Raw genomic sequence first — 26,266 nt, forward strand, 5'->3', positions numbered from 1 at the left:
GATAAATATATAAAAAAGAAGCAAATCAAAACAGAAATATTAATTTATGTCACATTTTATCAATTAATTAATGGCTACATTTATTTTTAATATTATTTAGTTACATTTAATGACATATTTATTTATCGAGTCATTTATTTATTTATTCATTCATTTTTTTTCATACCCTTTTGGCAAAATGTTTACCTCTCACATTTATTGTTTTTCCTGTATGAAGCTACACCACCAGTAGATGGCGCCAAAGTCATGTGTAAAATACATAGGCCACCGCAGATAGAGACCTAATACTCTGGTCTGGGACCAAGTTTTTGTTGCTCTTTTTTTGTATGAAGCTAAATACCCCACAAACACACAGACACACACACAGACAGACTTCTGAGACTGATGCTTCACCATGTAATCCACCCTGCAAGTGAGTAACTGCATATAACTAATGTCAAATAAGTCAATAAAAGAAGTAAAGAGAATGCAAAAATGTATATATATATATAAAAAAAGGGAACATTATAGTTTATAAAGACACTCAGGCTTTCCTTACTTGTCTGTGACAGAGCATCCATCAGGCTAATTTGGAGAAACCCTTCAATCACTCCTCTTTACCTCACTCCTTGCGTCACGTGGTGCGCCTCTGACTGGGTGGTGGGCGTGTCCTAACCAGTGGGGTTTCATTCATAAATACTTTTAGCTTTAAAAAATCCACATTAAAGTGGTTCACAGAAGAAGAGTTTCATGTTATTGGCTTCAGCCCCTCCACCTCCTGCATGGACCCGGACAGCTGAGTAAGGTGAGTGCGTCTCTCTGCTGCTACATGCGTCTCCTTTGCGCTCCTCTCTTCTCCTCTCCTCTCCTCTCTGCTCCTCTCTACTCCTCTCCTCTCCTCTCCTCTCCTCTCCTCTCTGCTCCTCTCTACTCCTCTCCTCTACTCTCCCCTCCTCTCCTCTCCTCTCCTCCTCGCTCCTCTCATCTCCTCTCCTCTCCTCGTCTTGTTTGTGCAGTCAAATCGTGCCTCTTCTCTTGTCGGTGTCACCGGACTGATGAAAATCACAGGCGCCTGGGAAATATCAAGATGGCATATTTATTAGCCTCGGTAGTGTAGCTGCTTTTCATCTATTTTTTAAAATGTACTATCAGCTTCATTTCATCACATAATGTCTGATCTTATCAGCTCGAACAGCTGCCAGAGATGGAGCTCATTATTTTGTTCTGGATGGGGGGAAATAGTGCCAAGCAATAAGAAACGAGATGCTTTATCAGAATCAGAATCAGAATCGTGTTTATTGCCAGGTGTAAGAGGTATACACTAGGAATTTGCATTAGTTTTGTTGGTGCAAGTAAACAGTATAATAACAAAAGAATAGATAAAAACGTTAGAATAAAATAAGAATAAAAAAAATTGAATTTCTACCAATATACAATATACAAAATAAGCTATAAACATGATATAAACAGATAGTGCAAATATTGCCGGAGTGCAAACATTTTTATGCAACAATATCTCATTTTAAACAGGTTATTAAAAATGTCCCAGCATTCACCATCACAATCATATTTTGTTACAGGGAGGTATATTGTGGGACGAAATATAGGGTATAAAAAGGCTACACAGTATAATAGCAGTAATGTAGCTGGCATAGATAGATGGTTGAGCATGACAGGATATGGCATTGCTGGGACACCCAGTGTCTCACCATCTGCTCAGTCCACCAATCAATAGAGCAATCTGCAGGGTTTGCAAAACCATGGAAGTAAGCAATTCTCAACAAAGTATGTTGATTTTTCATAGTTTACTTTTACAAATATGCTATATTTCTAACAAAGGAAAGGTGTATTAGACTACCTGTCATTTCTATCTGGTTATCAAACTGTATTATTGTATTTAATTGAATGAATATGGTGAGGCAGCTTTAGCTTTGTTAATTCTTCAAATGTTCTGATGTTTGGTTTAATTTTTTTGTCATGAAATACAGTATTTTTTCCATGATCATTACATGCCTGTCAGTGATCTTTGAAGTGCATTTGTTGAATGCAGCCAGGCTCTTATGTAATGTCAAACTTATCCACACAAACTGAATTAATTAACCATTGGTTCTGCTTTGTTATCATCAGCCATGCAGCACCGCCGTCCTGTTGCTCCGAGGCCAGTGGGCCGGCCCTGAGGGGGAACGCTGCTGCTGCCGCTGCCGTCCGGGCTCAGTCAGCTGCTTGGTTGCTACTGAGGTGGCTGAGCATGCAGCGAGGGAGCTGAGGAGGAGACTCACACACACACACACACATCCAGAGCTGCTGCTGCGCACTGCCCTCCATCAGGGTAAGACACTGGCTGGGCTGGTAGAAAGCAGGATGTGGGTACTGCGAAAGGAAAGCGTTCTGGTCACAGCCTGGTGTGTTTCCTGTAACTGTGTTTGTTTTTTCTTGCTTGGACGGTAGAAGCAGGGAGTTAGACAGGCTGGCAGCTTGGCGATAGCTTACAGGTTGTGGTGCTGAAGTTGAGTGCTGCAGTGACTGGCAAGCGAGCAAGGAGCGCTGAGTGCTGCTGGCATGTTGCTCCTACCCTGCTGGGTGAGTAGATCTATCCAGGGTGTGTGTGTGTGTGTGTGTGTGTGTGTGTGTGTGTGTGTGTGTGCGTGTGTGTGTATGTGTGTGTGGGTGTTTGGTGCAGCAGTAGCTGTATTAATGGTTATGATCTGTAAGAGCAAACGCATAGCAGCAGCAGCAGCAGCAGCAGCAGCAGCAGCAGCAGCAGCGGTAGTGGAACTGTTGGAGCCAGTGTTTAGTGAGAGCTGGTGTTTGTCTCTGATGTGTGTGCGTGTGTGTGTGTGTGTGTGTGTGGGAGGTAGATAGATAGAAAGAGAGTCTTCAGGCTGATATGGAATTATGGGTGATGATTTGCAGCCGAGATACTAGCATTTGCATCTTCTGTGGGATTCGACTTCGACACATGCGCACAAGCAAACACATACATTTGTTTTCTGCTTCGTCTTGCAGTCTTTCAAGGCTGTTGGATGCAACAAGATTTGTTCTGCAGCATCTTCTGTCACATCATACCGTGTGTTACTAAACATCAGACGCCAATAATGGACAGAAAAGCTATTCTTTATGCAGTGAATTCAGAGAAGTTTTTTGTTTACATGTGCAGTTAGTCTGGATTTATTATCAAAGGGACTCTAAGAATCAGAATTTGCTTGTTAACAGTGACACCTGTGGATGTGAAGTCAACGACAGTCAGCGTCCTGTTGCTCGCGCTTTTGCTCGCACTGCCGACACACACGAGACTGAACGTGATTGACGGCTAAAACCACAATATCACTGTATATTTCACATGATTAGCAGTAATGTTTGCTTACCTGGCTGCCCAATAGGAGTTTTGCCAGCTCGGGGTCCGTTTTGATTCCCAAAACCAAACGAAGGTCCTTCCATGAACTGACGGTCCGGCCGACGTTGATCCTATGTAGTTTTCCCCTGATGCTGGTTACATTTCTGTTTTGCAAGACGGGCTTCACAAGATATAACTTTGTTTTTTTTTGTGCTTCCGTGGAGTTTGTGTTGGAGTCTGAGTTGTGGTGGGAGCTGGTCGTTTGTTGGCGTTAGCCGACTCTGTCCTGCTCTCCTTGTGTGTGTGCGTAGGTACACAATTCAGCAGTAAGCCAAACTCCATTCAAATGAATACGTGAGTCAGGATATAGCGTCCAAGCTCCAGGTGCTTTATTGGGCGGCACCCTCATATACAGTGTGAATAGGAGTTTGGCTTACTGCTGAATTGTGTACCTACGCACACACACAAGGAGAGCAGGACAGTGAAAAGACGATGCTTTCGAAGGCATAAACAAAAGGAAGGATTACAGCAGATGGTTATTGAGACCAATTAGCGAAAATGTGGCTGCATTCTGAAACTAAAAAGGCCGACTTCCGGTTCCGGGTCAAAGTGCATGTCAAAATAAGCAAGAAATAAAAAGGCCCAGGAGGGGGCACTACTTCCCCAAAACTGAAGGCACAACAGACTCCATTTCTAAAGCTGGGGATACACCAACCCGACATCAAAGAACTAGTGGCGACGAAGGCCAACTGTTGCGTCGCCTCTCATCGTCTTTGTTTTGACCGACAAGTTGCATTTGAACAAAGCGGCGTTTGCAGACCATTTTCACACCACTCTCAATCACCACTTACCTTCATTCCAGATGGCCATGTCGCTGTGAAAATATCTGTGTATTGGAATTATCAGATAAGATGAAGATGAAAAATTAAAAGAGCCTTCTGTGTTTTTCCTCTTGACTTCATTCGTTGGCTTGCTTTCCTCACGTCCGTTTCTCTTCTCGTGCACTGATTTGTCTAAGCTGAACAGCCAATCAGAGTAAATTCTCACTCCGACGGGCTTCGCCGACAATTCAACATGCTGAAGCGGCTGAAAAAACTCTGACACGGGCAAACTAGAGCTGACGGTGCGGGATACACCGCAAAAACTACGAAGACAGACGCTCACCGCCGACAGTATGACGGCCGTCCATCGGCTTGGTGTGTCAGGGCCTTAACCGAACATTAGCTATCGTTGCAAACTGTTAGCCCTGAAGGCAATTGCGAGCATGCATGACGTCACATCTGTTAGATTTTCCGGGAAAAAAACTCCCTCATTCTTCACATTAAAAGCAAGTCTACAGGCTGACAGAGGAAACCCAGAAAGTCGCGGAAGGTCTCATGTTTTAGGTTAGGTTACAAGCTGGTCACACATTGGCAATAAAAAACTTTTATACATGAAACAACTAACAGACAGTCCCTTTAACACAGATAAGATGCCGTATCTCTGGTGGCTGACGTTGTGTTTTGATGAACAGCTCACGGTAACAGTCATTTCCTCTGTGTGTGTGTGTGTATGTGTTATCTCTCAGGGGGACTCTCTAGTTGGCCTGGACCATGAGCAATGAGTCTACCGTCTGGAACATCCTACCAGAAAACTCCACAGTAAGTCGGCCTTTCGCCACCGGCTCATTCTCCAACTTCCTGTGTGTGTTTGTGTCAGTGTGTGTTTTGTGTCCAGCTCGCCACCAGAACCATCCCTTCCCTCATATTCTCTCTCTGGCCGATTGACCGGCTAATAGAGAACATCCTGACCTGGACCTGACATAATTAAATCTCTGATCTAATCTCAGCTTTAATTTCCCCTCACAGAGAAATTAAAATGTGACGTCAGCGTCTAGCGCTCATTAACACTTGCTGTGCGTTCTCCCTCGCAGAGTTCATCAGCATCACCCTCTCAGACCTATAGACACTATAAGGTCCTTGTTCTGATATGTAAAGTCTATTTCCTTTACATAACATCCGTTGTCACGCCGCTCTGATGCTTCATAAAAGAACAAGGCCTGCCGTTGTTCTCTGCTCTCCCACTCATGTTACTATCTATCATCATATTTAAACAGTTTCAATACCTCTACTGTAGCCCTACATGGGCACAAAGGAACTAAGGAAACCAACTTTTGCTATTAAAATGGGATAAATAAGCAAAATTCAACTTATTCAAATTCAGAAATAAATCTAGAAAATTGGCAATTTAATAACAAACTAATGTAATATATGAATTCCACATTATTTATACGGCTATGGGGAAATTAATTTAATAAAAACATAAATCCTGATAGATAAAATAATAAAAATAATTACTGAGATGACTGAGAAACTAATTATTTGTGTATTATGTCTGTTATTTTCAGGATTCATTTGACCATTTTATTTATTTAATCGTTCACTGATTTATATCCTAATAAATCAAGTTAGGTTGGGATTCCTAGCTAACAGCTGGCTGCGAGCGCTGAACTGCTGTTTGTTTTAAGGAATAATTATGGACTCAAAGTAATGCAAATGTACATATGGATGCATTAATGCCACATACAGAATAATATTGATAAAAATGTGTCCTTGGTGAGGTAGTACATCAGTGAAAGACATGGGTTCATTGTCAGTAACGGCTTCCTTCTGCTTCTTGAGCGAGCTTAAGTGCTGGATTTAATAATGTTTTTTCAATGAAAGAAGATGGAGAGATTTCAAGATGTCCTCCTCTGCTGGAACATGTTGATCTTGCCTAAACTAACTGAACATTGTGACTATAGAGCCTCTGCCGATGCTCCTCGTGTGGTTTGATTCCCTCAGCTGCAGTTCTCCCTGTGAGAGCTCTCCCAGAGCTAAGGTACACAGTAGACAGGTTAATAGCCCTGGCATTTATTGATTCATTTCACTGTTGCATTTATAGATTCACTTTATGCAGGCCAACCAGCCAGTGGGGATAAATCAATCTTTTAAGCTGCTTGGTGTTACTGGGAAGGTAAAACAGCTGCACAGGAAGGAAAAAGGCAAATATTGGAGGCTGCAGCTGATGGGTCACGACAGCATTTCTCTGATTACATGAATGGCATACATACAACTTTATTTAAGTCAAACATTAACAATCTGTTGACAATGAGACACAGCCTATACATTTAACACTTACATTTTAAACAATTCTAAGAATGTAACAACCATCAGCCGTACCATTTCACTTAACAAAGACAGAAAAAAAGTAGAGATGTTCTGCTACCATTTTTTCCTTCCCGATGCCGATTCCGATACCTGAACTTGTGGTGTCGGCTGATACCAAGTACAAATACGATTCGAGCTTGGTAAAAAAATACATAGTTATTATTATTATTATTTAAAGGGACTATTTGTAAGATTCAGAAATGCTGCTTTACAGCGACACCTGTGGCCTTGAAATCAATGAAAGTCAGCGTCGAGCTTGCGCTTGCTCGCTCTACATAGACATGAACGAGCATCGCTCAAAACAGTGAGGTGACAGATGTCAGCTAAAAGCACAATATCACTCTATATTTCAGCTGCTTGGCAGTAATGTTAGCTGACCAGACGAAGGTCTCTCCATGAATCACTGCTGATCCTAGTGTTGGCTTTTCCTGCTCAGCGCAGGCTTCAGCAGCGGGGCTCCTCAACGAGTTACGTTATCGCCTCCCGACCGCAGCCGGCAGCCGAAGACACCGGCACCCGGTCGGTAACGAGACGATAACGTAACTCGTTGAGGAGCCCCGTCACTTCACAAGACACGGGAAACCTCTGTTGGTCTGGAGGAGCTGCAGCATTTATTTCTGCACAAACGTCCCCTGTACATTCACTAGATATTCTCAGAGCTAAACTAACTCTTCTGCAGTGTGTAGTGAGCGCGCGTTCACGTCTAGAAGTGGAGCGAGACAGCGAGGACGCGCGCGCTGTCTGAGTGAAGGAGAGCAGGCAGCGGAGACGAGGCTCCGGCCACACGCGAGTGTGCATATGCGAACGCGCATGTTTGCCGACCCGCTACATTTATACGCTTAAAAAGTTACAAACAGTCCCTTTAACAGCTGTGACAAACTACCTGTAATCAGTTCTTCCTCGCTGCTCTAAAACAGTAGTTGCCAGTGGCAGCCATGATACATCCAGGGCGACAGCATAGTGAAGGCTACTGTTTTGGAGCAGCGAAGAAGAATTTATTTCAGTTTAATCAAGTTTATTTGAAAACAAGTTGAAAAGGTTACATCAGAAGGTATAAATAATAATAAAAATAAAGTAAAAAAAAAATTAAAATAGGAATTGCAGACATGCGTTTCTTATTTGTTACAAATTTAAGAGATTCAAAATAACATTCAATTTAAATTTTAAAAAAAGTGGTGATGGTGATGTTAAGAAATTTAGCTTTATGAATATGAAATTTCCCCTAAAAATGTTAACAATATGAATGACATATTGATAGCATTCCCCTCTATCTTAATACAAAAAAATGTGCCTTCTGGATCTGAACTGAAATACAACTGTACATATGTCATAAATGTGCTAAAAGTATCACGACTACAGTATTGTGTCAGAATTTAAATTTGAGGCTTTTAGAAAAGAAAATTTTGACTCTGAGTCAAGAGTAGACAAGTTTCTATCTCCATCCCTCAGCTCAGAGAGGTGCAGCATTAACCATCAGTGAATAGTTTCAGTACGTTGATGCTTATGTGGGAAGCTTTTTGCTCTCCCTTTTAAACTAACACCCTTAATGTCCAACTTGAGCGCAGGAGACACCTACCTCTCTTCCTGTTTTATCTACTTTACTTCCCCTCACTGCCTACTCATAAATCTTGTTATATGAGGTACAATTACTGATCAGATCTGTCAGTACAGTACAATAAAGTTACATATATAGATCTTTTACACTGCAGACATTTGACTACTCTTTCTATCCATCTGATTCATCCTTTCCCTCCTCTTTGTGTATCTCTCAGGAGATCCCACTCGAGGCCGAGGAGCAGCGAGATGGCTACGTGCTCGTCCTGGTGATCCTCTTCATCTTCCTGGTAGGAACGGTGATCTTCATCTCTCTCTTCCTCATCGCCTGCCGTCGCTGCTGTCGAGGAGGGCAATGCTGTGCCAGGTACGATGCAAAAAAAATAGGCATTTACATTTTAGCGTTTTAGCACTTCACCCTCATCCAGTGTGACTTATGAAGAGTTCAGCAGCATCAGCTCAAACTCCAGAACACTCTAAGGACCTATATGAGGGGTGGACTGAATAAAGCAGAAGCTGCACAGTTTAATAACAAGAGCACTGTAATAAAAGAAGCCTGGGATGTGTTTGTTGACAATGTGCCACAGAAGTGTTCATTCAACTCTATGGTGATTTTGAGGCTATAGAAGGTGGCGTTGTGTTGGTTTTCATTATAATATATTACATAACTCCCTCAAAATGTGCTGTGATGTAGTCCAACACAATAACACCAAACTTTACATCTTCCCCACAAACACAAATCAACACCACTCCTGCTCAGGTTTAACTAAAACTAAAGATTCTTTGCTTCACAAAGGTGGTTCAGTCTGCAGATGTAGGTGCACAGGTGGTGCTTTTATTATGTTGCATGAAACACACATGAGTAAACACAGAGCCGCCTCTGACCAACTTGGTGCCCGAGGCAAGATTTTAGCTGGTGCCTCACCACCTATGTTTTTTTTTGTTTGCTCGCAAAGCGTGCCCTGCTGGGAGGTTTTCAAACAGTGTTATTGTTGTGCATACAGGATTGATATAGCTTCTTAACCTGCTTATAATATAGCTACCATTATGAGACAAAAAAAATAATTAAATCTGACCAGAATGCACCAGTGACTGTAACATATTGAACAAAAAACAAAGTAAGCTGATGTATATCTTTTAAATGAAATTGTCTTATTTGAATAGGCCAAAAATTAAACTGTATTCTACTGGTAGATCTATTTCTAACATAATTTACAGTATCTGTCTCAAAGTGAAATATAGAACTATAGGTTATATTTTAATTAGGGCTTTCAAAGTTAACGCGATTATAACACATTAACGCAAATTAGCTTTAACGGCACTAATTTCTTTAACATGTTGACTCAATCGATCTGTCGGAGGTTATAGCGGGATCAGTTCTAAAGCTAGAGTGAAGATACTGGTAGAAAACCTAAGGAATCCATTGGTACCAACCATGTCATACAAGCTTGTCGCGGGGGAGGCTAAATAACGCTCCCCTTTACAAACATGCCCACTTTATGATAATCACATGCAGTTTGGGACAAGTCATAGTCAAGTCAGCACACTGACACACTGACAGCTGTTGTTGCCTGTTGGGCTGCAGTTTGCCATGTTATGATTTGAGCATATTTTTTATTCTAAATGCAGTACCTGTGATGGTTCCTGGACAATATGTGTCATTGTTTTGTGTTGTTAATTGATTTCAAATAATAAATATATACATACATTTGCATAAAGCACTATATTTGTCAACTCACATGTTGATAAGAGTAATAAATACTTGACAAATCTCCCTTTAAGGTACATTTTAAACAGATAAAAAATGTGCGATTAATCACGATTAACTATGGACAACCACGAGACTAATCGCGATTAAATAATCGCTCTTTGGTCACCATGATCTTAAAATTGGAATTTTTATATTCTCCTCAATTGGTTTTACTTGGCCTAATTTTAGCCCTCTGAAAAATATGGTGGATTATCCGACTGGCATTACTGTCTTTTGAAGGCTGTTGCAGCTTTTTAGACAGTGGACAAACAGTGGTAAAATATGAATCTTGAGATTGTGATGAATCCGTTGATACCAAACATGTCATACTAGCTTACTGGAAAGGGGCTAAATATCGCTCCAAAGTTTAGCTGGCTTTACCGCGAGGATCCGCGACACCTCAGTGGCAAACAGCAGTGTTATTTCCGGGCTGTTTGAGCTCCCTCCAGCGGTCAGTGCCCTACGCACAGCGCGTGTTCTCAGCGGCAGCGCTGAGTACACCCAGTTGGCAGACAGACTACTCTTCCTGAGCTCACATGCAACTGCTATTTGGAGACAGGCTCTTACTCATGTTGAATGTGTGTTTACTTATATAACAGATAAAGCTCATTCATTTGCAAATGAAGCTAACTACTTCCTGTGCAACCGTCCAGTTTGTGCCACCCAGTGAATCCAAAACCCAGCCTCAGCATGATTCCATTAACAGACAATGCAGTGATCCATTAAGCGAATTAAAGCATCTAAAGCTGTGTTGCAGCAGGTGGTAGAAAAAAAATTATGTAACCCTGAAGAGACTCATGTCAAAGCAGGACAGTGCAGTGCATTCACTCATGAAACATGTCAGCTGTTTGGACCCCCCCCCGTGGGGCCGTTATGAAAACACCTAGCTGGAAACACATTCAATATTCATGCTCATCTATTTGCGATTCATGTGTGTTTATTCAGCAGTGACATGACTACCTTCCAGACGCTTTGTCCCCCCTCTACAGCAGCACGCATCATCAAGTACACTCGAATATATGAGAGCGCACCAGCTAGATGCAGATAAACAGACAGCGCCGAGGCTGAGCCGTGAAAAGGCGAGGCTTGCCGGGGGAGAGCGGGGCTGAAACGGGCAGACTGGTACAAATGATGAGTGTAATGAGATTTCATAGCAGCCATCGGCGATGATTAATCTCGCATCTCAACCCAGCCCCGTGTGCACACACACACACACACACACACACACACACACACGCAGTATGAGGAAGCGGGAGCCACAGAGGAAATGAAAGGCAAGAAGAAGCACAGATCTGGGTGGACGGAGAAATCCCTCAAGTCAATTCACACCCACACACACACACACACACACACACACACACACACACACACACGCAACTCATAGCTCTGCACAAAGAAATCAGATAAGAGAGAAATGTCTGGGAGGAGCTTTCAGTTTCTCTTTTCTGCTTCATAATGTAGATTCTGGGTATGGGATTAAAGAAGCTTGAATGGAGAATCAGCGTCAGTTAAAGCAGTTGAAACGGTAATGTTAAAAATCAGTCGATTAAAATATTTAATCGAGATTAATTGCATGATTGTCCATAGTCAATAGCGATTAATCTCAAATTAATCACACATTTTCTGTTCAAAATGTACATTAAAGGGAGATTTAACAACAGCTGTCAGTGTGTCAGTGTGCTGACTTGAATATGTCTTTCCCCCAAACTGCATGTGATTATCATAAAGTTGGCATGTCTGTAAAGGGGAGACTCGTGGGTACCAATAGAACCCATTTACATTCACATATCTTGAGGTCAGAGGTCAAGGGATGCCAATTTTGGCACGCTATTTAGCCTCCTTCATCACAAGCTAGTATGACATGATTGGTACCAATGGATTCCTTAGGTTTTCTAGTTTCACATGATACCAGTGTCTTCGCTTTAGCTTAAAAATGCGTTTAAGAAATTAGTGGCGTTAAAACAAATTTGCGTTAACGGGTTATTATCGCATTAACTTTGACGGCCCTATTAAAGACTTAAAGAATGATACATGCTTCATCCCTTAAACAACGTGACCTTTATTGTGTCTTTTCTCTTTGCCCATAAAGATGAGTGGAAACGTGCAATCCAATAAAGCAGCATGCTTTATCAGTCCAAGAGGTCCCCTGGCCCTCAGGGTTATCAAGTTACTGGCAATGATTTAGGTCCTCATTGATTATACAGCCAGGCAGCCTTTTAGACAAACAACATGGTGAACATTCAGTCCTTATGGCCGTGTCCTTGTAGTTGGATTTTTAAACGCTGAACAGAAAGGTCACGCGGCTGATGATAAAGCCTTGTACTGTGGTCGCCCACGTCAGGAGGGTTGGACAGATGAAAGACAGGCTTCAGGGGTAATCATGTCACAGCATTGATCTGAATGTTTCTTTATGCCCCAGGGCCAGCGATGACCCTGAGAAAACCAACACCACCTACGTGGAGGAGTCTCAGCCCACCCATGGTAAGAGAAAAATGGACAAAGAGGAGGAAATGTAGGGAGGGAGGGATAGAGAACAGATAACAGAGAGAGAGGGAGGAGTAATGGAGACGGGAGGCTGCGAGATGGAGGGATTGGATTGATGGAAGCTGGGATATTTTTAACGCGTCAGCACAAATGTGTAATGTCTATTCCATTAAAATATCGTGATCTCGACCCAATTAGTTTAAGTAGCTGTGCCATTCCTGGAACGCATTTTGACATTTTGGGACCAGTGGATGTCTCGGATGAAAATGATTTATTAAAAGGAAGCATCGGTTTGGCAGCAGACTTGCTTTTGTCAGGCTTTTTGTTTAGTTTTTCAGTCAGCAGTTTGCCATATTACCATAACCATCCTCCACAGAGGTGTCTGAACATCAGATGCTTCACTTCAGTTATAGTCGGTGTAAATATGCAGCGTAGCAGACATGGGCTGACTTTGGACTATGTTATGTCTTTATTACAAAGTTGAAACAGAAGGGGAATGACATGCAACAAGAATCCATGGCTAGATTTGAGCTGGGGAAGTTGTTGGTGCCCTGAACCCCCCTCACGACTGAATTTTTCTTAAGCTATGGTGATCATATGACATATTAGATGGAACAATGCCTATGTGGACCAAAGTGCCCATACAAAATAAGATTAAGAGTCTAAGGCCATGCTAGCAGCTCTGTGAGGTTGTACTTAAAGGTACAGTGCAGTGGGCAACCTACGCTTCTGAAAAGTGAAGCCAATACTGAAGTGCATTAAACCTGAATTATTTCTGTCTGATTGTATAGAAGTCTATGAGAAAATGACCCTACTTCTCACTTGATTTATTACCTCAGTAAACATTGTAAACATGAGTTTATGGTCTCAATCGCTAGTTTCAAATCTTCTTCAATACACCATAATGTTCATTTAGTAAATTATGGTCCCATTTAGAGTTAAATAGACCATAAAGCAGGGGATGCTTTAGGGCGTGGCTACCTTGTGATACTCAGACTGTATGTAAGAAGTGGATGTCACCGTGACGTCACCCATTGGTTTGTAGCCTGCCATTTTGAAGCTTAGAGTTCGGCATTTTTGCGAAGTTTAGTATGAATAATGCTTACAATTTTCACCATTTTAGTTTGCTAACTGGCACTTAACACAATGTACAGTTTTGGTTGGTATATTTGACCAATGAATCCTTTAGATGTTGACATATTTCACTGAATGGGTGATGATGAAGAGTCGGGAGATCGTCACAGTCAGTATGGTTCATCCTCTGGGGATCATGACTGACCAGCCAACCAATCAACAGACCAACATTGCCATCCCTAGAGAGCCATGCCACTAGCATTGCTGAAAATGCTGAGTAAAAATAACCTCTCTCTCTCTCTTTCTTCCTTCACCCATCTATCTACCTCTCTGTCTGCCTCCTCTGTCTCTTTCCTCTCGTATCTCTGGTAGAAATCACCATCATGGTGGATGAGTCAGAGTGCCTGTCAATGGCCAGCTCTCACGACCAGGAGACTGAGCGCTTCCTCTCCACGGGCACCCAGGGCCGCCGCGTCTCCTTCAATGAGGCTGCGCTCTTCGATCACGGCAAGAAGGCCCAGGAGAAGGGCCGCAGGTTAGACAGCCAAAAACACACACAGAAGCCCAAATGCTTTTTATTCAGCGTTCAACTCGCATTAATGTCCGTGCACTCTAGTTTTACAGCTTTCTGAGATCAAAGGATCTATACATTTAACTGTGTCCACCTCTCCTCCGTGTTGGTTTAGGGTTAAAGCATGAATTGAGAATGCATTATGTATGCTGTGGACACAAAGAGCTCCCACCCTTTTCTCATTATTTCCCTGCCCTACTTTTCTCTTAAAGCCCTGAGCCTGATGTGCAAATTCTTCAAAAGGAATTATTCTGTGAGGCTAAATGCAGGATCCAGTGAAGCTCTGATTGGTCTAGAATCGGATATTTCCCTTTGGCAGTTTGCCTCTTGTGCAAGGATGAGCTTCATGATTTATAACTTATCGAGAGTGTATGCGACTTATGTGGATTTTTATTTAAAGGTCCCATATTGTAGAAAGTGAGACTCCCATGTCTTTTTTGATTATGAAGCAGGTTTAGGTGCTATATAAATGCAGTGAAAGTATCAAAACGCTCAATCAGAGAAGAAATGCCCACAGTCTGTATTCAGAAACTGTGTTTTTTAAACGTGCTGACGGGACTTCTGTAACGTTGTGATGTCACAACTATACAGTCACCAATTAGAAGTGCCTCTAAACTCCATGTAGTTAACACACAGTGAGTCCCCGGCTGCATTGACGCTTTGAAGACAGCGACAGCGCAGATGCGGAAGGCCGGAAAACGCTGACCAATCAGAGCAGACTGGGCTTTTTTGGGGTTCATCTGTGTTCTGTTTTTTGTTTTTTTTAAATGGAAACGCCCACTCAGCCAGTGACGTAGGTTTCCAAATAACCTAATCATGAAGCTAATCAATATGTGAACGCTAGCCCTAGCTGAGTCAGCGTTAGCTGTGCTAAGTTTGGAAATAACTAGAAGAGTTGGTTTGGATGTTTTTGAAGAGGGGTTGTATGTATACTCCCTTATTCTGTGAGGTAAAATGACCCTTTTTTCCCCAACGGGGAACTGACAAAGCTACCAGACCAGACTCCATTCATAAAAACATAATTTTACCTCGAGGAACACAGGAGTTGCTGGTCTACCGCTGCATCGACCGGTTAGTTAGTTTGTTATTTTTTTACTTTAGGAACTAACGTGGAACTAACGTGACGTCCACAGCTGTGCATTACTTAGTTACTTAGTCAGGTCATATGGGAAAAGGTTTTTAGAAGGGCTTGGGAAAATAGCATTTTGACACTAAAACATATGCACTCAAAATTTGAACGTCCGGATTTGAATACATAAGGAACACCACTGTGAAGCTACAGAATGATATAAAAACCTAAAAAAAAAATAAAATAATGGACTGTCTTTAAAGAGACAGGAGCTTAATTCGAGTGTTTCAGGCAGAGGGTGAATAAAGATATATTCAGACAGACACTAGAAGAAAAATAATGTGTTTTTTGAACATTAAAGCATGTAAACATGTTCTAGTAGAAACCCAAAATACAATTATGAACCTGAAAATGAGCATGATATGTCCCCATTAACTTTATGTCGTTCACCCCAGGTACACTCTGACCGAGGGCGACTTCCACCACCTGAAGAATGCCCGGCTCACACACCTGCACATCCCTCCCCCGGCCCTCAAGATAGTCACCATCCACGAGTGTGACTCGGCCGAGAACAGCATCACCATGACGACGCGCCCAGTCGCTAAGTCGGCACTTTCCATCTTCCAGGTGACGGCCTTTAACCTGCTATTAGTCCTGATGCATCGTTAGTCTTGACTGGGGTCAATAAGGACATTTATCACTCGGGTCGGGGCAAGAAGTCGTATCAGCCTAATGTAACGAAACACGGATCTCTGCCTGCTCATTTCAACAGGCTGTGCACATTGATTTCTCATTCAGATATTCAATCACTAGAGCAAGGCTGACAGCTGGAGAGAGGATCCGGACATGATATTCATTCATAGATGTTACCTAATCATGAAAACAACTTGACTGTAGTTGTACGATACTGGATTAATAAACAGAGCTTTGCAGAAAACCTGCGTGTTCAACAACTGATTCAAAAGGGATAATATTTTGGTGTGTGCTTCCCTTCAGCCGATGCTGTGCCCCCTCCCACAAACACGGCTGACCAGCCTGGGTGTCAATCCCAGCTGTGCCCTCCCTGGAGACGCTCTGAACTCTGTGGTGGACACCAGCTTCAGTGGGAAAGCTATCGCTCTCAGCATTAAAGAGCCGAGCTCCAGCTCTGTAAGTTACCACCAACTACTGTTAAATATGTTGCATGAAGTGATAACTAAAGGCCTTTACACACCGGCTGTTGTTTTTGTCATGAATACGTTCACACAGAATGCAAATTTTACGCGACAAAAAAGCGTTGGTTTTTTTGGAACGAGGTTGATTTTTCTGAGCTTTCCCGCCACGAATAAAGGCATCAACCAATCACGTTGTGCGGAACGTGTTGAGTCGCGCATATATTTATGAAACAACAACACGGAGGCTCTGTAGTCCGAACCAGGACGGCACATTTTATTACTCCTTTCAACCTTGACAAAGGCCAGACCAGATCCACTCCTTCCGTTCTTACCTTTCACAATAAAAGCCTTATAAGATAAGATAAGATAATCTTTTATTAGTCCCACAGCGGGGACATTTGCAGGATTACAGCGGCAAACGAGGACAGTGCAAACAACATGAGGCATCGGTAAAAACAAAACAAGATATAATAAATAAGCAACAAAACATACTAAATGGGTGGTTGGGTTCACATTATTGCACATACAAATATGAAATGTTGGATATTGATATTGCACAGTGGTATACATCGATATACATATAATATTCGCAGGTGATTATTTTGCATTTTTGTGTTTTTGATTCACCGCGCCCCCAGTGTGTAAAGGCTTTAATTGTCACAATTATAATGAAGAAGTTCCTAAGTTTGGCTGAAAAGCATTAAAAAAACACAAGTGCAAATATCTCACAAGTACCGAGTGTGAAAACAAATGACCTGTAAGAGCTCATGTTTTGGAAAAATGCAGCATGTAGGAAGTGTGTTGAGTTAATCATTTGTAGAGTGATGAATTTCTTAAGATAGTCACTCAGTACACCAAACGGCTCTTCAAGCAGCCAGTCAAGCAGTGAGTCATCTATAAGGACATTAGCGGGTCATGGAGCCTGAGGGAGGACCAACAGGAGTGATGGTTGATGGGTAAACAAGGAAGCCTGTGTGGAACATCACTGTCAGAAAGGATTATACACACACCGCTAGTCTTCTCTCCGATCACATCTCTCTCTCTCTCTCTCTCTCTCTCTCTCAGATCGAGATGCTGGGAGCGGGGCCTCGGGGCAGAGGCAGCAGTGTCAGCGTCGGAGAAGGGGCCGCTGCGAGGAGCGGCGTTGTCCCTCATGCTGGCGGCGGCGCAGGAAGCCAGGGGCCCGTGCTGCAGTTCTTCACTAAACTGCGGCGCCACGCTAGTCTGGAGGGGGCCAGTCCATACTTCAAGATCAAGAAGTGGAAGCTGGACAGCAGCCAGAGAGCCTCGAGCCTGGACACCAGAGGTAATAGATCCTTGATGGTGTAACGTTTATTTTTAGAAACAATCTGTGCTAATGCAGCAGGGAAGTGAAACAAGTTCTTTGTGGTTCTTTGTAAAAGTCTGAGAAAATAAGTTGTGCTCTTGGTTTGGGTGGGATTCACCAGAGGCCCCACGATGCAATGTTATCACAATACTTAAGACACGATACGATCTTATTGTGATTTTAAACATTTTGCAAAATGCTGAGTATTGCGATTTATTACCTTTTTCAACTGCAAATTATGCAGTTTGTCAGCTGCTGTTTTATCTAATAAGATACAGTTTTCACTCTGTTCATCTCAAGAGTTTTCATTCACATATCTCGAGGTCAGAGGTCAAGGGACTCCTTTGAAAATGTCCATGCCATATTCATTTGTAAAGCTAGTGAAGATACTGGTATCATACGAAACTAGAAAAACCTAAGGAATCCATTGGCACCAACCATGTCATACTAGCTTGTCGCAAAGGAGGCTAAATAACGCTCCAAACTTGTGCTAAATTTGGTGAGGAAAAACGGTCATGGCCATTTTCAAAGGGGTCCCTTGACCTCTGACCTCAAGATATGTGAATGAAAATGGGTTCTATGGGTACCCACGAGTCTCCCCTTTACAGACATGCCCACTTTATGATAATCACATGCAGTTTTGGGGCAAGTCATAGTCAAGTCAGCACACTGACACACTGCCAGCTGTTGTTGCCTGTTGGGCTTGAGTTTGCCATGTTTTGATTTGAGCATATCTTTTATGCTAAATGCAGTACCTGTGAGGGTTTCTGGACAATATTTGTCATAGTTTTGTGTTGTTAATTGATTTCCAGTAATAAATATATACATACATTTGCACATAACAATCATATTTGCCCACTCCCATGTTGATAAGAGTATTAAATACTTGACAAATTTCCCTTTAAGGTACATTGTGAACATTTAAAAAATGTGTGATTAATTTGCAATTAATCGCGATTAAATATTTGAATCGATTGACAGCCCTAATTTTCTAGTTTCATATGATACAATTATCTTCACTCTGAAATACAGAATAGCGACTAACTCTCTGCGGTTTCTTTTCTTAGATGTATTTTCTCTACTTATTTGTGTGTTAAGTATTTTTTGGCAATATTCTCTGGTGGTAAACAGACAACGGTTAAGCAGGGGGCTCCAGCAACCAACTGTGAGATGCCTTTTGGCTGCTAAGACTCGGAAATACTCACAGACACACACACACACACGTACCAGACAGATGGCTTAGTGACGTAAATTTTGGTCTTCCAAGGCAATTTGAGCCCCTGAGTAAATCCTTCCTGCCGATCCCTTTCATCCTATCTACACACACCTCTCCAGGCTTAGTCGGTCGATCATACCAAGGGACCAAAAAAAAATCACAAAATCCCCTCAGAAACCTCAACAGTTGATGGAAGCTTTCTCCTGAATTAAGTGTCACTTCACTTCCGCCTGCTGTTACACAACTTACTGCTCTCTCCCCCATGTTCGCTGTGAGCCAGGCTCGCCAAAGAGGAGACAGTTCCAGCGGCAGCGAGCCGCCAGTGAGAGCATGGACCAGGATGACAACGACGCTCACCACATAGACCTCATCCAGTACATCGCCCGCACCCAGGACATCCCCTACTGTTCCAGCCGCCCCTCGACACGCCTCCTCTCACCTCCTTCCACACCACCCCCCTCCCTCGGCAGGTATCTTTAATTCCCTTGCCATTCATCCTGTTCACTGCTTTGCTGCCTTGCACTCATTTTCTTTACTGTAGCTAGAAAACGTATGGTAATGGTGGTATACTGTAAGATAACGGCTCCAAGTCCCAACTCTTCACCACGTTGCCTGAACAGAAAAAGTGTGCTTTTATAACCTGTTGATTCAACATGCCAGATGAGCAGGGATATCAAATATGACATTTCATTGGCAAGAAAATTGAACTGTAAGTCATTGAAAAATAGAAAATTATGTTCGAAACTGTCCTCTTGTCTTTTTTAGACAACTTGTTTTGCTATCCCAATAAATTGGATTAAAGGGTAACTTCGGTATTTTTCAACTTGGACTTTATTTCCCCATGTTTTTGTGTCTAACTGACTAATAGCAACAGCAATTTCTGAAATTGGTCCAGTATTGAGGGAGAGCGCTGTAGACGGCAGCTGCTCACAGGCTGCAATATGGTGCTAGTGGGGCAAGCTGGTACCGACATTTACGTCCACTAAAAGTGCTTGTTTTTCCCATCACAGGCTCTGATTGTTATTATAAGTGTCTGACATTATGGAAAGAGTCTCGCTCAAGAAGAAGTCTGAAATCTGGTGAGGTGACGTGTTGCCGGTGGAATAGTGGAATACATCCATGGTGGAAATGCGAGTGCCAGCCGGGCAGAGTTTGTTGTGTTGGAGTACAGAAAGACTAGCTTTGTGTTATGTAAAAGAGCTGTGTCTCAATTCGGATACTTCCCTTAGTACACTGTGCAAACTATGTACTTACTTGCGTAGTGCGTGCATTTTGACAGGGTAGTGTTGTCTCAGATTGCAAACGGCTCGGTAGATCAGCTGGTGATGGTCCACCACGGACATCATGCCGTATCGGCCGTAATTCAGCTCAGACGGATAAATTAACCCAATAATGGCTTCAATCAGACTACAGTATAGTTGTACTTAGTGGAAAAAAACATGTATAATTTATATTTGTATAGTTCAGTGTTCGCCATTTCACAAGTTTGAAATAGTTTGGTGGCCCCTCTTCTTCCGCTACGTAGCAAAGATGGCGACTGTTGAGGGTGAGAAGGTATTGTCTAGAAGGGAACCCGCAAGTTGGGGAAACTCTCACGAAATGGTTTAGTTTAGGCATTGATCTTGAATAGTTAAGGTTAGGATAGGTCATCGGGCAACAAGTCTCGCAAGAGTTTTTGCAACTTTTTGCAAATCTCAGATCAGATTTCGCAATTTGCTGGTTACCTTCTAGCCAGAGTATACGGATATTCAGATTTCACAATGAGATTTCTCCTTGAGCGGGACTTGGACACAATAACAAACAGACGAAAGGTAAAGAAAGACGTTTTATTCCTCTGTAGGGTCCTTTCCATAATGTTATCAGACACTAATAATAACAATCTAAGCCTGTCAGTGGAAAAAACAAACTTTTAGTGGACGTAACGTTACATTGACGCCGCTCACTTGCCCTCGCAGCTTGTTTTACAGCGTTATACCACAATACTGGACCAGTTTCAAGAAATTGTTGTTCCCATTAGTCACTTAGACACAAAAACATGGGAAAATAGAGTCCAAAAAATACAGAAGTTTACCCTTTAAAACACAACATGCTGTAACTGTAAATCCTATCTAACCACAGGCTGATTTATATGTAAACAAACCACTTTCACAATTTGGAGCCAGATGTTGGGGATTCCCAGAGTGCACTTTTTTTGGAGAGTGAGGTGGAGAGTCGGGACGCGGGGTTTATTCTGGCATAGGAAACCATTCCATCGCTGACATGGTCTGATAATGTCATGATGTCCACAAAAGGGCAAAGGTCACTGCGATTTTGTTATTTTAAGTTTGCAATTATAGCAATGCAGATTCGGGCCAATATTAGTTTATACAACAAAAATAATCAATCTCTGTTAGTATTTTTCCTTCAGTTAATATTAGATTAAACAAAATCAGAATTTCCTGTGTATGTTTGTTGTTGAAATAAATAGTAATTTCCTGGAAGGCGACATAAGAAATTTGATGATCCTCATGCTTAGTTAGAGTTTATTGCTGCTACTGATATCACTCACGGTTATGTTTCATGCAGTATGTATTCTTTAAATTTGCTGCCCCAAGATGAAAGCAGCTGATTTCTGGGAATTTTCAAGCACGCATGGCATCAGCTAAGTTCAGTTTTAAGGACATGCAACAGCAGCCATTGCAAGTCATTAAAATCATTCCGTGCACTGTGAACACAGCCATGTGTCAGATGAATGTGTAATTCAGGTAAATGCTCCGACGCTGACACTTGTTTTGCGTGTCCGTGTGTTTCTCCCCTTCCTTCTCTCCTTACTATTTTCATTTTATCTCACACCTGTGTGCACGCTACAGGGTAGAGGTAGAGGTGATGGTGGAGCCCAGCTGCAGCCACGGAGGACCAGGGGTGATTGGCCTTTCCCCTGATCCCCAAGACGAAGCACTGTCCCTGGCAAGAAGGGAAGGTGCAGACCCTTTGGACCCCCTAGATCCCCAGGACCCCCAAACCCTTTACAAAGACATCTGGACCCTACGTGCGTCACTGGAACACTACGCCGCCTCCGACCAGAGCAGCAACAACGACAGGAACTCCGTCTGCAGTGATGCTGAAAGCGTGTGTTCGCTGGGCGGGCGCACGGAGACAGAAAGAGGAGGGCTTCCCAGCTACCCGTCCCAGGATTTAGGAGATGAGGCGGAGGGTGGAGAGGACGACAAGGACATTTTGATGTATGTGGATGAGAGGTTGGGGGTGAAGGAGAGGAGAAAGAGGAAACAAGATAGCACAGATTCAGAGCGAGGGGGCAGCGATGGAGAAACAGGGACTCGTAAATTGCTGCAGATGGACAGCGGCTACGCGTCGATAGAGGCGCCGTGTCGCGGTCCAGAAGAGCTGCGATTGTTTGGGGGCATGAGCGGCAGCCCAAAGGACAGAACAGCCCACGAAAAGAGGCACCACTTTACCGAAGCAGGGCGAAGCGGCACTATCGGGGAGAGCTTCGAGTCTCATCTCTTTGAGGAGGAGCCGGAGGAGGAGTTGTTGTTGGGTGCCAGTGGAGGAGTTTCCATAGAAACAGGTGCTGGTTCACTGAGCTGGTTACCATATGGTCAGATGCTCACACCTCGAGAGGCTGCTCAGCCTTCACCTCAACCGCCAACGCTGCACCGGCGAGACTACAGCATAGATGAGAAGACGGACGCCCTCTTCCATGAGTTCCTCCGCCACGACCCTCAGTTTGACCAGCAGGAGTCGCCGCTAAGGAAGCACCGGTCCCGAATCCACCTCCGCAAGCAGTGGCAGCGCCACAAGCAGTGGAGCGACCCTGGCGTCAGACACTTCCAGACCTCTTTTGACAGACACCGGGCCCCGCTACGGAGGGGTGAAAGTGTGAACTACCCACTGGACACAAGCTACCACAGCACACTCCCCCGCATCGTCAGCGCTCCCGACGAGGAGACCAGCGACGGGACCGGCAGCGCTCCTGACACCCCAAAGGTCAAGCCTACGACTACTGAGAGTGTGTGCAAGGAGCAGGGTGACACTGAGGACCACACCTCCTCTTCTCCACCACCTCATCATCCCTCCGTCTCAGAGAAAGATGGCGGTCTGGGTGAGCACCACGACCCTCAGGAGGACAGCAAACAATCCGGACTTCCTCCCGAACCCCCGGACGAGCGCTCGCCCCCTCAGCTGCCCGACTCCTCAGGCTACGGCCCGCAGACCATCACAGCGGAGCTCACAGACAAACTGACTGCTAACCTGGACGAGAGGCTGTACACGGGCCTTCGCATGACCAAGGACACGGCCACTGAGTGTGTGACGGTGACGGCCACGCACGCTTCTCCGGACCACAGCCCAGTGTAGCAGGGCTCCAGTCGTCCTCCTCGTCATCCTCACTCCTGCTGATACACACTTTTCTTTCTGTTTGATTTGCCTCGCCTCAGTTTAAACGTCTCTCTGTGCTTGAATGGTGTCATCCAGACCATAAACACACAATGGAAAGTGTGTTTTAAATCATCTTACATACAGCTAATCCTCGAGAAATTCAGCCAGTCTCTCTTCATGCCTGTTCACATTACAAAGCTATTCAGTGTTGCCGTTTTACATTTTTCATTGATGAAAGATACAACTCAAAATAATAGACAAACAGAGCTAACATATCCAAAATGATATGGTCTTAGTAATAATTATTTTCTGTGTCTGTAGTCTTTGTTCCATCTCTACGGCTACCTTCCTGTCTCTGCTCTCTAGTATGAATTACTGAAGCGGTACTTGTAGATCCACTGTGAAACCAGGTGCTATTAGATGAGAAGAAAGCTACAGATCTGGATGCAACAGCTTGTCCCGTGATCGTGCATTAGTGGAAAATAAGTAGTTTTATTGCTATTTATGAGCTACAGTATTAGTTAAAATACCATAATTGATCAGTCTAAGCCAGGGGTTCTCAAACCTTTTGGGGCCAAGGACCCCTTAAAGGGGAGAACATTTTCCAAGGACCCCCTCTTAATCGTAACACCGATCAAGCATAATGCTTGATACCGTTTTTACTCTTAAATACCATTAGAACTATTTGTATTCTAAAACATTTCAACATAAATACTTCAGACCTGTTTCATAGTGATAAAAGTAATAAAAAAAACCATCTTGTTTACACAGTCCACAAAGTCCAAGTTTTAAATTTGAGGAACATATAAAATGAATATTATTTAATCAAATTTAGATCATTATATGTTTTAGAGTAATTATAATGATTGAATTATCGGATTTTGTGGCCGAAATAAATACGAATAGTCCACTGATCCCAATTAAGAATATAAAAACCCTTGGCGTGTGTTCAGCTTCTGAATGGCTTACATGCTGCTCTTTGATGCTTTTTGATTTTCCTGGAACGCCACTACTGACGCTCTGGAAAATCACATTTACTTTATTTAAGTTTATTTAACAGTAACGCAATTTCACTACTGCTGAAGTTCTTGGGCAAGTTCTTGTGTATTTGTACATGGTACAACACCTGCCCTTATGTAGTGTTTAGGGGGGTATTAGCTATAAATATCTGGAGTTGACATCTCTTTCCATAATGTCAAGAGAAAGAGAAATTTAAGAGACTATTGCTGCATGAGGCCCATTGCTCGATTTTAAAGGGCCACAAGCCAAAAAGGTTGGAACCACTGGTTTAGATAGATGGGACATGAATAACACAGTTAGCAAGTGCCAGACAAGTTATCATAAAGTGTTCTTTTGAAAAGGAAGATATCCTTTTATGTCCTCATTGAGGGTCCGACTGGTCGTGGTGTTTGTTGTTTTTGACTGAAAGTGCTTCTCAACCGTGTTTATTTTGTATTTGTTTGTTTAATGAGGTCTAATATATTTTTGTACGTCTGCATTGCTTATAGTGAAAACTGAGAGTGTGGCAGGTTTGAAGAGGACAGGCTCAGATTTAACAGACCAGACGGCCTCTAGCACTCTGCTGTGATGACTCTTCATCAGTCACAGATATATGACGGTTATCTCCGTATAAATATGACTCTTAGTTCTCTGGGCATCGCTGACGTGACCTCTGTCCTAACAGGCAGAACAAACTCAGTCTTGTGCACAAGTTTACAGCCATGAGGTGGGCAGTTACATTAAAGCTATTAGGCAAGATGGCTGCCCGTCACAGACGTGTGGTGTTTATTGAATTTATAAGAAAGGCATGCTTTCTTGTGCATGGGGCTCACAGAACAGGCTTTATTTGTCCGCATCTGACATTCTTGTTTTGCTCTTCTTCTCCTGAGAAAGTTGACAGCGCAGTAGATGCCTCCCTCGGGGGGCCGAGGACTTCACTTCCTGCCGGCTTATAAAACCAGACCGAACAAAGACGTTGTTTGTTTTTAAGTCCACTTTATTTTTTTTCCTCCGTGCGATTAAAACAAACCGCTACTGCCATTCAAATGACAGCAGATTATGTCCTGTGGGCAAAGAATGCAAGAATTACAATTTTTTTTGGCTCACAGATCTGTGCTTTTACATCCTCAGCAGCAGCAGCAGGTTGATTGTGACCCAGTTACGCTCGTGAAATCTCATTCTCAGAGGGGCTGTTGGGCTTTCCGTCTCTCTCCCACGTGCAGCGAGGGGAGCCGCCGCAGAAGATGGTGTTGAATATTAATCATAACAAGAAGGGTTTCCACCTTTTCATCCCCCCCGTCTCCCGTCTCCCCTTTCCTCGCTCTTTGAGGCTATTACCATGGAGTAAATTGGAATCACTGAATAGAAAATCAGGGGGAAAAAAACATTATCCTCCTCTCTTTGTTTGGGTGAGATGATGCTGCTCCTTTTCCAGCCGGCCCAGATTAGATCTCTCTCGGCTGCGTGACAGGAGTCTCCTCTTGTGGTTAAGTGCAGAAGCGGCGTTCCTCATTAGGAGAGCAATGACTGAGATGAAAGGAGGCGAATCAAATAAGGAGTATGGAGGGTAGTGATGTTTTTTTGCTCCCCTTTCTTCCACCTGGGCCCCCTCGCACTCACATTATGTCACCATGAAGAAACACAATTTTGTGCAATCAAACAACGTTCTTTTTATGACGGAAAGGAAATAGAGACGCAATGTCCCTTATTTCGGAAAAAAATATGTACGGTAGTCAGCGGCGAGAGACAAATATTTTTTTGATCCTGTTTGAATTGCGCCATGAATCACACAAATTATGGTTGTCAATTTAAAGGTATCATATGCAAGAATTAATGAAAATATATAGACTGATACAAAAATAATCCCTCTAAATCTTCACTTATGCCCCACTAGAAATGTGTGGCGGTGTCTGTTTCTGCAGAGACCGCGCAGCCCTCTGCCTATATTTTCTCTTTTCTTCTTATTTTTCTTTACTCTGGACGCGTCAGCAAACAGCCTTTAGGCCCCACGTGGGGTTGTAATCCCCATCCGACCATTCATTAAAAATCTGGCAACTCTGCATCTTCCTGCAGGGTTATGCAGAGTTAGTTGTGTGTTTATCTTTGTTTTAGAACATAACCGCCACGAAACAATCAGAAAATAACGTTTTGTTTCTTCGATTCGCTGCTTTGTTCTCACTAACGCCGCTC

The 26,266-nt window shown here is 43.1% G+C and overlaps 1 protein-coding gene across 2 annotated transcripts; it reads left to right on the forward strand.

The window, feature by feature from the left end:
* The first annotated feature begins 568 nt into the window (after positions 1-568).
* On the forward strand, positions 569-26,266 carry cbarpb (CACN subunit beta associated regulatory protein b). Of its 2 annotated transcripts, XM_037769945.1 has the most exons (12): positions 569-784; positions 2,107-2,308; positions 2,428-2,559; positions 4,881-4,953; positions 8,274-8,422; positions 12,225-12,286; positions 13,736-13,898; positions 15,459-15,630; positions 16,000-16,152; positions 17,223-17,463; positions 18,981-19,170; positions 21,550-26,266. In XM_037769945.1, exons 4-12 carry the CDS (start codon positions 4,906-4,908, stop codon positions 23,054-23,056), a joined length of 2,685 nt encoding a protein of 894 aa, XP_037625873.1. In that variant the 5' UTR covers positions 569-784; positions 2,107-2,308; positions 2,428-2,559; positions 4,881-4,905; the 3' UTR covers positions 23,057-26,266. The 2 variants fall into 2 exon arrangements, with proteins under 2 accessions (XP_037625873.1, XP_037625872.1); XM_037769944.1 differs by lacking the exon at positions 2,428-2,559.

This window comes from Sebastes umbrosus, chromosome 5 (assembly GCF_015220745.1).
Source record: "Sebastes umbrosus isolate fSebUmb1 chromosome 5, fSebUmb1.pri, whole genome shotgun sequence".
Lineage (NCBI taxonomy): Eukaryota > Metazoa > Chordata > Actinopteri > Perciformes > Sebastidae > Sebastes > Sebastes umbrosus.

Bases quoted from the DNA above. Each gene is read 5' to 3' on its own strand.
- cbarpb (XM_037769945.1), top strand. From the start codon at position 4,906: ATGAGCAATGAGTCTACCGTCTGGAACATCCTACCAGAAAACTCCACA. The intron at 15,631-15,999 runs GTGACGGCCTTT...GCTTCCCTTCAG, and splicing joins CGGCACTTTCCATCTTCCAG to CCGATGCTGTGCCCCCTCCC. The intron at 17,464-18,980 runs GTAATAGATCCT...GCTGTGAGCCAG, and splicing joins CTCGAGCCTGGACACCAGAG to GCTCGCCAAAGAGGAGACAG.